Source organism: Panthera onca, chromosome C1, assembly GCF_046562875.1.
Source record: "Panthera onca isolate mPanOnc1 chromosome C1, mPanOnc1 haplotype 2, whole genome shotgun sequence".
NCBI classification, from domain to species: domain Eukaryota; kingdom Metazoa; phylum Chordata; class Mammalia; order Carnivora; family Felidae; genus Panthera; species Panthera onca.
In genome coordinates this window covers 136200570-136214357 of record NC_138346.1, presented here as the reverse complement: position 1 = coordinate 136214357, position 13788 = coordinate 136200570, and the positions used below count along the sequence as shown (strand labels likewise).

Here is a 13788-nt window from a genome sequence, read left to right as displayed (position 1 = left end):
AAAATAAAAAATAAATAAAGAGTGGCTATACAAGCTTGACAAAGTCAACCATTGGATCTGGCTTTAAACGGAGTTCAAACAGCGGCCTCTCTAAACCTCTCTGAACACCTGGGTTCCCTACAGGCCTTCCATTCCTAAAAAAAGGGATGCTGGAAGGATGGAGTCACAGTTCAATAAGCCAATCAGATATAAAATAAAAATAATTTTCCACTAAAACGAGTATAAACAGCACAGTGCCTGACATGGGGCTTGAACTTACGAACAGTGAGATCACGACCTAAGTCGAAGTCAGACACTTAACCAGCTGAGCCACCCACGGACCCCAAGACATGTTCTTACATGGACTACCTGACACAGTAACTGGCTTTGTCAGTGATTTTCAATATGGTGACACCACCATTAACCAATGTTATGAAAATAGTTTATTTTTATAAGAGCGCAACTGAAACACAAATCTTAGGAAGCAATTATGTACATCAGTGGTTACATGACAAAAAATACCTTTTACAAAGTCATGAAGGTCAAGCCTGTCAAATTTTTTCAAGTTTGTCATTCAGCAGTGGGCACTTCTTTCTACACCTTTTTCTATTTAGCAAAAATCCATTCCTCTCTCTAAACATCAAGTACTATCTGATTAAGTACTACCTGATTTATTGGGATAGATTTAAACTTCAATTAAGTATTTATTTACATTTTAAATCCTCTGCCAGTGCTCTCCAACCAAAAACTACCAGAAATGTATCTTTAGGTTACACCCTGGGTTTACTGCTCCTTGCAAACAATGGAGACTGCACACTGTGGGGAACCTAGTAAAAGGGATGTGGCAGTATGAAGGTGTTAAAGGGACTTATTTATTGGACTTATGTGTTAGGTGGTTTAAGGGAGAGTTTAATAAAGTGTGGCTTTGTTGTGGGTTGGATGCTATCTGTAAATAAGGATAACTGTGTGACTATCTGAAATAAACCTTGTAAGTCAGGAAGAATGTACTAAGGCCAAAACTATAATTGGTAATGAAGCAACAACCAATCACATTAGCCAGGATAGGAGAAAGCTTGTGTAGTTTTGTGGCTTGGCAATGATTTTTTTAAAATTGTGGTCTGACATGATTATGAGGTGGTCTTGTTTTTGTCTTGATCCGTCACAGTCACAAAGTGGCCTTGCCTGATGTTGATTTTCTGTTATATCGTTTGTTCAACAGGAGAGCCCCAATGCCTAGTTGTGAGTGCCAGGACAGCTCTCCTAGCAACACCAGGGTGTTGCTGACAGCAGCAAGCCAGCTCCCAGACGTAAGGAGCTGCTCTTCTGTTTCCCCTAATTTCTTGCAAGGAAAAAGCTCCTGGTACTGGGAGCTAGAAAGCTTATATTTCCTAACTATTCCTTCAGGAATCTGGAACTGACAAGCTTGATAAAAGGACACTTCTTTCTCTCTCTGCCCCCCCACCTCCTGTTTTTCAAACAGAATTCAGTTTAGGCTCCATCCGTCACAGTTCCAAACTTGAGCCCAAAGCCTATTCTCCCTTCTTAAGGCCCCGTGAATACTGTAAGCTTTTCAGCACATGTGGCATTACTTTAGTTATGAGTGATTTCTATATGACTAAAATCTTAAAAAGAAGTGTGCCCTTGAAAAATAGCCTCTTTGCTAAGACCAAGTATACCTATATGTCACACTTCCAATAACTGTAGGACTAGTAACTGCAGGACTCTAATAATAACTGTGCTAATAACTGTAGGACTCTTTAAAGTTTAAACCCCATTTCTCACTGTTCTTATAATTTGCATACCTGAAATATGCATATTAGTACCGGCACCTGAAGTCACGGAAACTTCCTCACAGTCTGGGAATATTTTTGTTTTAGGAAATGTACTAAGACCACTCACATCATTTTTTTTTTAAGTTTATTTACTTGAGAGAGAGAGAGAGAGAGAGAGAGAGAACGCGCGTGCGCACAAACGGGAGAGGGAAAGAGAATCCCAAGCAGATTCTGCAGCCCCACACACGTCTCGAACTCAAGAACCGTGAGACCATAACCTGAGCCAAAATCAAGAGTCAGATGCTTAACCGACTGAGCCATCCAGACGCCCCAACGACCGCTCACACCTTAGTTTAAATCTTACCACATTAGAATTAGGAGAAATCCCACTTCTGATTGCGTTGCTGCTCGAATGTACAGGCGGAGTGGTGGACGGTCCCAATACATCTTGCTTTCTCACTAGCTGATTTTCATTTAGTTCTTTATTTAACCATGTGATTACTTAAATAAAAGAACAAAACAAGATAAAGAATTTTGATTATTTTTTTCTAATTACTTTAAACATTTAAAAATTATACTGAGATTTTTATAATGTTAAGTCTTTAAGATTACCTTATATCACAGGAGACTACAGGTTTACCTAAATTTTTGTCATTAAAGACTCTTATTTGAGCAACTACCACATAGAACTCCTTAACCTATTATAATCTAAAACATGTATTTCTGCTAGTCAAGGATCTCTTTCAAGGCTTTCATTTCTAGAATAATATCTTAGTTTACTTAAAGTTCCCACTCTTATCTGATAACCAATACTAAACACTGAGAAAATGTTATAGGCTTGATCTTATATTTTAGTTTCAAATAATTCATGTTGTTACTATTAGGTAAATACAGCAATTAAACAAGGTGTAGTGAAGAACTTTAATCAGTGAAGAACTTAAGTTATCGTTAATATTTTCAACACTTAATTTTGGGTTACTGACACATGTAATATGGTTTTCTTCAGAATGGTAACCGTTTTACAGGGCAGCTGATATATAAGTTACTGTAGCAAAGACATGGAGACAGTATATTTAAAACAGAAATTATCTGTATGGAGCAGTATCTTGATCTACCTGGACTTTTATGAATTCAAATAACGTTTTCAGATTAAGAGTACAGTTACAAACTTCTTTTACATAAAAAGTTAAGGGGTGCCTGGGTGGCTGAGTCGGTTAAGCGTCTGACTTCGGCTCAGGTCATGATCTCGCGGTTCGTGAGTTCAAGCCCCACGTCGGGCTCTGTGCTGACACCTCAGAGCCTGGAGCCTGTTTCAGATTCTGTGTCTCCCTCTCTCTCTCTGACTCTCCTCCGTTCATGCTCTGTCTCTCTCTGTCTCAAAAATAAATAAACGTTAAAAAAAAATTTTTTTTTTAAAAAGTTAAAATACTTACACTTTTCATTATTTTTTAGAAGCTGTTTGCTTTCTTCAAGTTTTTGGACTGTAGCTTCTAATTGTTCTTGTAATTTGCATACCTGAAATATGTCAATCCTCATAAGTATAATAAAAATTAAATAAAAACTGAAACGTATTTCTATTAATAATTGATTACTGTTAACTGTTATTAAATAGAATGAATTATAGCTCTCCTGTGTAACTGTGTATCTATATATGTACATACACATATACGGTACATATATATGAACACTCAAGGTACCTGAGTCATGATAACTAACTTTTTAGGTTGTAACACATTAACTTCTGTTGAAAGGTTGGGGGGGGGGGGGGGGGGGGGGGGAGTCAAAGATATTCTCGAATATAACAAAATGGAAATTTAAAATCTACATCTAAGAAAATTTGTTAAACTTTGCAAATAGTCACACATGCAAAAACAGAAAATATTCACCACCTCTTGCTCTTTAATTCGGAGAGACTGTCCAACATCTTGTAATTCCTTTTGTTCCTTTTGTAATTTTTCTTCCTTCTCAGCTAAGAGTTTCTCTTGCTGAATAGTTACTGTATTCTTCAGTTTCAATTTACCCATTAAAGTTTTCAGATCCCCCTGCAACTTCTTGATAATTTCATTTGCCTGTAAAAGAGCTTCATATGTATATCTCTACTTAATCCAATGAAATTTAATATTCTGTTATTTTTAGAAACGAACCTTAAGAAGTTCCGCTGATAATGATTTTATTGTAGCTTCAAGTTTTCCTAGTTGTACCTGATTTTTCTCACCATTTTCTTCTAAAGCCACCTGATACATATTTTTAAAAACATGAATAATTAATAAGATGCTTGTGTTTAAGAAAAGCATCACTTGTAAATGTAATCATCAATTTGTTTCAAAAATGTTTAAATAGACCTTTTGTTCCTGGATTGTATCAAATGCTTCTTTTGTTCTTAAAACAAGCTGGTCCTTATCCTTGATTTCCTGTTCTAAAACAGCCACTTTTGTTTGTAGCTGATTAATATGCTTTTCTTTTTCATGGCATTCAGCATCTAGGGTAGAATTTTCTCTTCGCAAAGAGAGGACTTCTTGCTTAGCCCGCTGGAGCTCCTACAGAAAGAAAAAAAATGGTGCAGCATAAAAAAGAGAAGTTGGCCCACTATGGTTATTTATAATTAAGATGTTTAAAATATTTTAAAAATACCTTTAATAATTTTAAAGTTCTAGTATTGATTTTTTAAAAAAGGATTTGGATATCCCTCTAAAGGTATATGTAACTTGTAGATTTGAATAATAATTGTAAAATATACTAATATCTAATTCAATGACAACAAGGAAAATAATCCTCATTTATGAATAAATTACTACAACTCTAAAAAACTAGTAACAAGGATTTTTTGGTATCTTGAAATTTACACTTTAAAAAAATCATTTGTCATAAACAGCCATTATAACAGAATTTCAAAAACATAAAATAAATAACTAAATAAAAAGCCCTATCATTCTACCACGTAAGCGGTGGTTCTCAAGCTACTATGCATATTGAAATCACCTAGGAAGCTTTAAAAACTACTGGTGCCTGGTACCCTCCCCAAGAGAGTCTTATTTACAGTTAGTATGAGGTATGTCCTGGGCACTAGGGCATTTGAGCATTCTCCAACTGATCCGAAGGGTAGCCAAGGATGGCAGCTATCTATGACCTAGAGTTAACATTTTGCTCTTTTTATACACACGGATTTTTTTTAGAAAGTGCTCATACTGTGCAGTTTTATAATCTAACTTCTTTAAATATTACAAATATCTTTCCATGTCAATAAATTTGTTAACACTTCTGGATTCCCTCTTGGTTCACTCTTTAAAACAAAAACAAGCAAACATAATTGTTAATTAAAAATGGGTTATTAAAAATCTAGGGCAGATCACTCCCTAATCAGCTAATATCACCAAATACGCCAGTATACACAAGTCTTGTATATAGTATTCCTACATAACTTTCATAACAAAAACTTTATAAAATAATTTTATAGTATTATGCCATAGTGGTTTTAGAAGCAGACTCTGCTGGATTTGAATACAAATCTAGGTTCTTCTGTGTAATCTTAGGAATTATTTTAACCTAATTCTCAGCTCCCTCATTTGTAAAACAGAATTAACACTTCATCAATTACTTCACTTAATCTTCATAAGAACCCTAATGCACCTTGCTTACCATAATGCCTGGTACATACTAAATAATAAATGGCAGTGAGCATCAAGTCAGGCTTTAGAGTTTCCTAAGCACAAGAGACTGGTGAAATGGAATGGGAAGTGTCATGAGCCCAAGTAACACTGGTGATCTTTAAATATGATAGACTTGGGGTGGTTCAATCGGTTAAGCGTCGGACTTCAGATCAGGTCATGATCTCACAGCTTGTGGGCTCGAGCCCCGTGTGGGGCTCTGTGCTGACAGCTCAGAGCCTGGAGCCTGCTTTGGATTCTGTGTCTCCCTCTCTCTCTCTCTGCCCCTCCCCCACTCTGTGTCTCTGCTTTGGATTCTGTGTCTCCCTCTCTCTCTCTCTCTGCCCCTCCCCCACTCTCTCTCTCAAAAATAAACATTAAAAAAATTTAAAAAATATACGATAGATTTAACAAAATCTACGTTTTCTGATTAATTCATGACATTAATGTATAATAATGCTAGGAAGGAGTCTATCATCAGGGCCAAAGCATCAACAATGTGTCACTATAGCAAGATTTAAGAAATGTCTCTGTTGACTGAAAAAACAAGGGAGTTCTAAAGACAAGCAAATAATAGAGGTTCCAATCCTTGCTCTTCTACTTACTGGCTATGTGACCTTGGGCAAGTTACTTAACTTCTCTGTGCCTTAGTTTATCAGATGGTGATAATAGTACCTTCTTTAAGAGAATTGGAAAAAAAATAATTAAAAGATTAAAAATAAATAAATAAATAAATAAATAAAAGAATTGTTACGAAAATTAAATGGTTTACTATATGTAAAATAGTTACACAGTGCCTGTCACATAGCATGTGTTCAGTAAGCGTAGCTACTATCATTACTAATAAAGTATCATTATTATTATTAGACACAACTTCATATAGTTGTTTGGTATGTTAGGTAGACTGAAAGAACCAGTCCTGTCAACACTGAGTATACGGACCCACAGACACCGTGAGGATATTAAAAGTACACTGATCACTGTGCCAATGACCTACCCCTCAAAACCTTAACTAAAAATATCCAATTTTACCTCAGTTCTGTTCTGAATTATCATTTTCTATCAGATTTTAGATTCTCAATTTTTTTGCATTGTCTGAACTGATTACCCTAACACCACCAAGAGAGCCTTGCAAAGCATTAGAGAAACACCATGCACACAAGTAATAAAGTCACCAAATTAAAACACTATTTTAAATTGGTGGTGGGGGGAACAAACTCAAAGTTCAATACCTCTTCAACACCAGAGAGTTTTGTTTTCAGTTCTCTGATGGTAGAGTCTCCTTTATATTTTCTTTCCATTAGGTCCTTATTAGCCGCTTCTAACTCAGATAATTTGTTTTGTAGCTGCTGGATGTTTCGTTGATGGAGGATTTCTAAATCTTTTTTCTGTTGTTCATGCTGCTGTTGACATTGTACCTGTGCCTATTATATAAAAATATAGTACCATAATTAAAACACACACACACATACACACACACACACACACACACACACACACACACACACACACAGGAAGATTTGAAGAAAAAAATATCTTAGTTGTTCTATATAATTATAAAATTTCCCTGTTTCAGAGGCTCTATTTTCAATTATGGATTTCATGAAGGAGAAAGGCCAACAAAGGCAAATTTACCATTATGATCTTGTTCTTAATTTCTGCTTCTCTTAAACCCACATACATTTAGAAGTAATAGTCTTCAAGTTAAGGGAAGAATGACATGATTATGTTAAAAAACTCCAAAATAGTATAGTATGAACCTATTTGTGTTAAAAGTAAATAAGCGGATACACAGGGAATTTTCAGTATTCACTTTAAATACCATTATATTATTTCAGTTTTGTACAACAGTATATATTTTTTATAATTAAAAAAAGCCCTAAATTTATAAAATTGACAAGGTATTGTTCATTAGTTCAGTCTTACATTTAGTAGCTATGTTTTACCCATGATAAAATCTATTTAAGATTTTATTTTTAAGTAGTCTCTATATCCAGTGTGGAGCCTGAACTCACAACCCTGAGATCAAGAGTCACACACTCTTCTGACAGAAGAGTCAGGCATAGCCAGCCAGGCACCCCTATGCCATGAAAAAATTTGAACATGGTAATAAATATGTAATCTTGTGCCTGTTTGAATCATACTACAAGCCTATCTTAATAATTTCTATTGATGAACACTATCAAATCCTAAATACCTTTCAAAAATACAGTATATTTTTCTGATTGTGAAAATACTCAGATATGTTTCTAATAAATTTATATTGACATCACCCATACACACAATAAACACACTTAACTAATTAAGACTAAGCCACTTACACAATTTAATCATGATTCTTATTCCTTTAGCATTTATACCTTCTCATACCACTAAAACACTCTATAAACACTTTAATAGCTGCATAATATTCCATTCCATGGATATACCATAACTCATTTAAACTCTGCATTACTATGGACATGGACTTTCCAATTTTTTACAATTAGATATAAAACTATGATTGCTTTTATATGCAGACATACATCCAAAATTTGGATTATTTCCTTATGATCAATCACAGCTCAGAAAAATGTAAACAAATATAAAACTTGATGCAAGTTCCAAAACTGCATTCCAGACAAGTTGTCCCTATTCAAAAATTCCTACTGGAACAGGGGAGTGTCTCCCTCATAAAACACTTGGAAAATTTTATGTAACTACTTCAAAATTCCCTCATTTTTTTAAAAAACGGAAAGGAGAGGAGAAGGGAAAATAGATATTGATAAAACAGAAGAAGTTCACAAACGACTGAAAATGCAGTGCTGGAAAAAACACTGAAAGAGCAATCAAGAAGAATAAAGAGAATAAACTGGTAAAGATGCTAACTGTAACTGTCAAAGGTAAGCAAACACATCGAAGGCAATAAAGGCAGTAAAAATAAAGAACTGGTTTTATCCCAGTGACCATTAGAATTTTGGAGTTTTTGTTTAAAAAAAAAAAAAAAAGAAGAAGGAAGTGTGAGGGATAGGGCAACATTTACATTTTCTACTGTTTAATGCAGATGATTCTGATGCACACTAAAATTTTAAAAGCACTGCCTATATAATATCAGCAGGAAGAGAAGAATGGTCCGATTTTAAAGTCTCAAAGAACTGACTCACAATCCTATTAGAATATGTAGTAACAAATAACGAATACAAACAACTCCCTCAGTCACTTTGGAGTCATCAACAAACGTACTTGTAAGTGCATTTCTAGAATTTGAAAACAACCAAAAAAAATTGAAATGACAGAAATTAGTGAACAAGGAAAAAAATAGTATAGAATAAAATGAAAAACGCATTCTTCAAAAAGGCCAAAAAACAAACCATCCAGTCTCATTAAAAAATAAATAAATTAGGGGCACCTGGGTGGCTCAGTCGGTTGAGCGTCCGACTTCAGCTCAGGTCATGATCTTGCGGTCCGTGAGTTCGAGCCCCGCGTCAGGCTCTGTGCTGACAGCTTAGAGCCTGGAGTCTGTTTCAGATTCTGTGTCTCCCTCTCTCTCTGACCCTCCCCCGTTCATGCTCTGTCTCTCTCTGTCTCAAAAATAAACGTTAAAAAAAAAAATTCTTTTTAATTAATTAATTAAATTTAATTAAAAAAAAAAAAAAAAGACAAGGAGGGTCTGGCTGGCTCAGTCCGTTGAGGTTGAGCCTCCAACTAGATTTCAGCTCAGGTCAGGATCCCATTTGGGCCCTGCATTGGACCACATGCTGGGAGTGGAGCCTGCTTAAGATTCTCTCTCTCTCTCTCTCTCTCTCTCTCTCTCTCTCTCTCTCTCTCTCTCTCTCTCCCCCTCTCCCCCATTCATATATTCTACCAAAAAAAAAAACCAAAACAAAACAAATTAAGAATATATGAGAAATGATACAAAGATTTTAAATATCATAACAATGTGTATGATATGGTACTAATACATTTAAACACATAGATGAAATACATGGCTCTTTAAGGAAATATAAATTAGCAAAACTAAAGAAATGATAAAAAAAATCCAAGCAGACCAAGATCATGGAGGAAATGGGAAAAGAACCTAAAGATAAATGCCTCAAAAAGGCACTAGATCCAACTGATAAGAGGCTACTTAATTTTATCGAACCTTCAAGGAACAAATAGTTCCTTGTTTTTCTGACTGTTCCAAAGCATAGAGAAAACTGGAAAATGTTCTCATTTCATGGCACTAGCATAATTCTAACAAAATAGTCTATAGTCCATAATTTTAACATGCAGACTAAGGGTTCAGAGAAAGGATAATCTCAGACCAAATTCACTATAAATATACAGGTGATGCTTGAACACAGCTTTGAACTGTGCAGATCCACTTACATATGTATTTTTTTACAGTATTGTACACGTATTTTCTCTTCCTTATAATTTTTTTAAACATTTTAACTTATTTTAGAGAGAGAGAGTGAGAGCACAAGCAAGGGAGGGACAGAGAGAGAAGAGAGGGGGACAGAGGATCTAAAACAGGCTCTGTGCTGACAGCAGAGAGCCTTGATGTGGGGCTCAAACTCATGAACCGTGAGACCTTGACCTGAGCCAAAGTCGGATCCTTAACTGACTGAGCCACCCTGGTGCCTGCTCCTTATAATTTTCTTATTATCTTCTTTCCTCTAGCTTACTTTATAGTAACAACATAGTATTTAATACATATAACATACAAAATATGTGCTGTTTATATTATTGGTAAGGCTGCCAGTCAACAGTAGGCTATTAGGTATTAAGTTTTTGGGGAGTCAAGTTATAGGTGGATTTTCAACTGCAAGGCAAGGTTGGCACTACTAACCCCCATGCTGTTGAAGGGTCAAATGTAAATACAAATGTCCTATATTAAGTGTTCATAGATTGATTCAACAAGATACTAAATATCTCTTTGACTAAGTATTATTCTATGAATTCAAAGATGGTTCCACACTCACCCTTTTTTTTAAGTGTCTTTATTTTCAGAGAAAGAGAAAGAAAGAGAAAGAAGGAAAGAAAGAAAGCGAAAGAAAGAGCAAAAGAGAGAACTCCAGGAAGGGGCAGAGGGAGAGGGAGAAAGACAGAATCCCAAGCAGGATCTGCACCGTCAGCCAGGAGCCCAGTGCAGGTCTCAAACTCAAGAACCATGAGATCATGAACTGAGCTGAAATCAAGAGTCAGATGCTTAATCGACTGAAGCACCTAGGCGCCCCAAAAATCCATTATCATTTATTACATTATTAGATAAAAGTGAAAAAAAATGACATGATCACTTGATTAAATCCCCCCGAATCATTTTATCTGACTTAGCACTCTTTGAATTAAAACTCTTTAATTGGAAGGAACAAAAGAAAACTTTTTCAGACACAGAACAAACATCATTGCTAATGGGAGATATTTTAAGTTATTTACCAAAAAAAAGAATGGAATGAAGAAAGTATTCCACTATTATTTAGCATTTCTCTGTATGAGAGGAAAAAAGACATTAATACTAAGAAAACATAAATTCACATTTTCTTAATGTTAATTTAATTTTGAGAGAGAGACAGAGCGTGAGGAGGGGAGGGACAGAGAGAGACAGCGCAGGCTCCAAGCTCCAAGTTGTCAGCACAAAGCCTGATGTGGGACTCAAACTCACTAACCGTGAGATCATGACCTAAGGTGAAGTCAAACGCTCAACCAACTGAGCCACCCAGGCACCCCTCACATTTTTATATATTGCATATCTACCTGAAAAACCTAAGAGAATCAGCTTCAAAACTATTAGGCTATATAAATATAATCCACAATTAATGGGTGTGACATTAATATACATCAGCAACAAACAAAATTATCACAGTGGTGGGGCATAGATGGTCCAATTTATACAGCAAAAAACTGTAAAGTCTCTAGGCAACATTTAATAAGAACTGGAAAAGAAAAAAAGAAAGGAGACAGAGGGAAATAAAAGTAAACTATAAGCCTGTTTTAAACAAATAAGACCTGAATAAATGAAAATATATTCTTGCTAGTGGATAAGAAAATTGCAAAGATATTAATTAGGTCTCCCTAATACTCCAGAAACAAGCTAAAATACACAAAGGAATTTACTATATATATTAACAGTTGCATTTTAAATAAGTGGAATATATGGTATTAGAACAAATGACTAACTTTGTGTTAAAAAAAAATACCTATCTTATACTGCACTCCACAAAAATATACTCCAAACAGATTAAAAAGTTAAATACGACAGGGGCACCAAGTGGCTTAGTTGGCTGAGCATCTGACTTCAGCTCAGATCATGATCTCATGGTTTGTGAGTTCAAGCCCGACCTCAGGCTCACTGCTGTCAACACAGAGCCCGCTTCAGATCCTCTGTCCCTCTCTCTCTCTGCCCCTCCCCCATTCATGCACATTTGTGTATGCAACTGCTGTCTCTCTCTCAAAAATGTATAAAAACATTAAAAAAAGTAAAAACAAAAAAGTTAAATACAACAAAAAAAACTATGAAAGTATTAAAAGAAAATACTGGAGGAAAATCTCTCATAGCCTTTGGATGGCAGAGGCTTTCCAAACATGAAATGAAGCTTTAAACCATAAAATGACTGATTAAAATAAAAAGAACTATATACAACAAAAGAGAATAGTAAAAGGCAAAAACAGGGTGGGAGTAAATGTTTATATGATACATAATAAAGATATAACATCCCTACTTTATACCATACAGAAATGAAAAAGGCAAGCCAGACCGAAAATATTCACAATGCATATATCAAAGGACTCATGTCAAGAATATGCAAAAAATTCCTACAATCAATAAGCAAAATACTAAAAGTCCAATTTAAAAATGGGTGAGGGGCACCTGGGGGCTCAGTCAGTTAAGCATCCAACTCTTGATTTCATCTCAGGTCATGTGATCTCACAATTCACAGGATAGAGCTCCATGTAGGGCTCTGCACTGACACTGTGGACTCTGATTGGGATTCTTTCTTTCCCTCACTCTCTGCCACACCCCCACTCATGCACCATCTCTCTCAAATAAATATATATTTTAAAAATATATAATAAAAATTAAAATGGGCTAAAGATTTGAACAAACAAGAAATTCTTGAATTTCATGAGAATACTCAAGTGGTCAATATGCATATGAAAAAGTGCACATTATTATGAAGTACTATCATGCACGCCCATAATGTCAGTGTAAACTGGTATGTCACTTTTTTTTTTAATTTTTTTTAATCTTTATTTATTTTTGAGAGACAGAGCATGAGCAGGAAAGCAGCAGAGAGAGAGGGAGACACAGAAGCCTAAGCAGGCTCCAGGCTCTGAGCTGTCAGCAGAGTCCAACGCAGGGCTCAAACTCATGAACTGTGAAATCATGACCTGAGCTGAAGTCAGATGCTTAACCAACTGAGCCACTCAGGCGCCCCTGGTATTCCACTTTAAAACAAAGACTGTAACAAGAGACAAAGAAGGACATGATTTATCATTAAGGAGACAATCCAACAAGAAGATATGAAAACTGTAAATATTTATGCACCCAACATGAAAACATCCAAATACATAAAAGCAGCTAATAACATAAAGGAGCTAATTGATAGCAATACACTAATATTAAAGGACTTTAACATCCCACTTACATCAATGAACAGATCATCCAAACAGTACCAACAAGGAAACAGTGGCTTTGGATGACACATTGGACAAAATGGATTTAACAGATATATCCAAACATTCCATCTGGAAACAGAATAAAAATTCTTTTCACATAAAACATGTTCCAGAATAGATCACATATTAGACCACAAAGTAAGTCTCACTCAATTAATTCAAAAAGACGGAAGTTGTTCCATTCATCTTTTCTAATTATGAAATTAGAAATCAAAGAAAAAATCTGGAAAGATCACAGATATACATAAAGGTTAAAAATAACATGCTAGTAAACAATGAATGGGACACCAAGAAATGAAGCAGATATTGAAAATTACATGGAGAAAAATGAAAATGGAAACAAAATGGTTAAAAAATCTTTGGGATGAAGCAAAAACTGTTCTAAGAGGGAAGTTTATAGCAAGCAATACAGGCCTACCTCAAGAAGAAAGAAAAATCCCAAATAAACAACCTAACCTTACACCTAAATGAGACAAAGAACAAACAAAATCCCAAACAAGTAGAAGGAAAGAAATAATAAAGATTAGACCAGAGGGGTGCCTGGATGGCTCAGTTGATTGAGCATCAGACTCTTGGTTTCAGCTCAGGTCATGATCTCAAACCCTGCATTTGGCTTCATGCTGACAGCACAGAGCTTGCCTGAAATTCTCTCTCTACTTCTCTCTCTGCCCCTTCCCCACTTGCGTGCAAGCACTCTCTCTCAAAAGAAAAAAAAAAAATTAGAGCAGAAATAAACAACATAGAAACTTAAA

The 13788-nt window shown here is 35.4% G+C and overlaps 1 protein-coding gene across 2 annotated transcripts in view; it reads right to left on the bottom strand.

Moving 5' to 3' along the window:
- SASS6 (SAS-6 centriolar assembly protein) overlaps positions 1-13788 on the bottom strand; it is a 62828-nt gene that overhangs the window by 25384 nt on the left and 23656 nt on the right. For both annotated transcript variants that reach the window (XM_078451620.2, XM_078451621.2), the window contains 6 exons: positions 6628-6819; positions 4094-4288; positions 3896-3985; positions 3641-3820; positions 3185-3266; positions 2116-2252 (listed from right to left, as the gene is read on the bottom strand). In XM_078451620.2, the coding sequence (XP_078307746.1) occupies positions 2116-2252; positions 3185-3266; positions 3641-3820; positions 3896-3985; positions 4094-4288; positions 6628-6819 (876 nt within the window). The remainder of the gene's footprint in view (positions 1-2115; positions 2253-3184; positions 3267-3640; positions 3821-3895; positions 3986-4093; positions 4289-6627; positions 6820-13788) is intronic.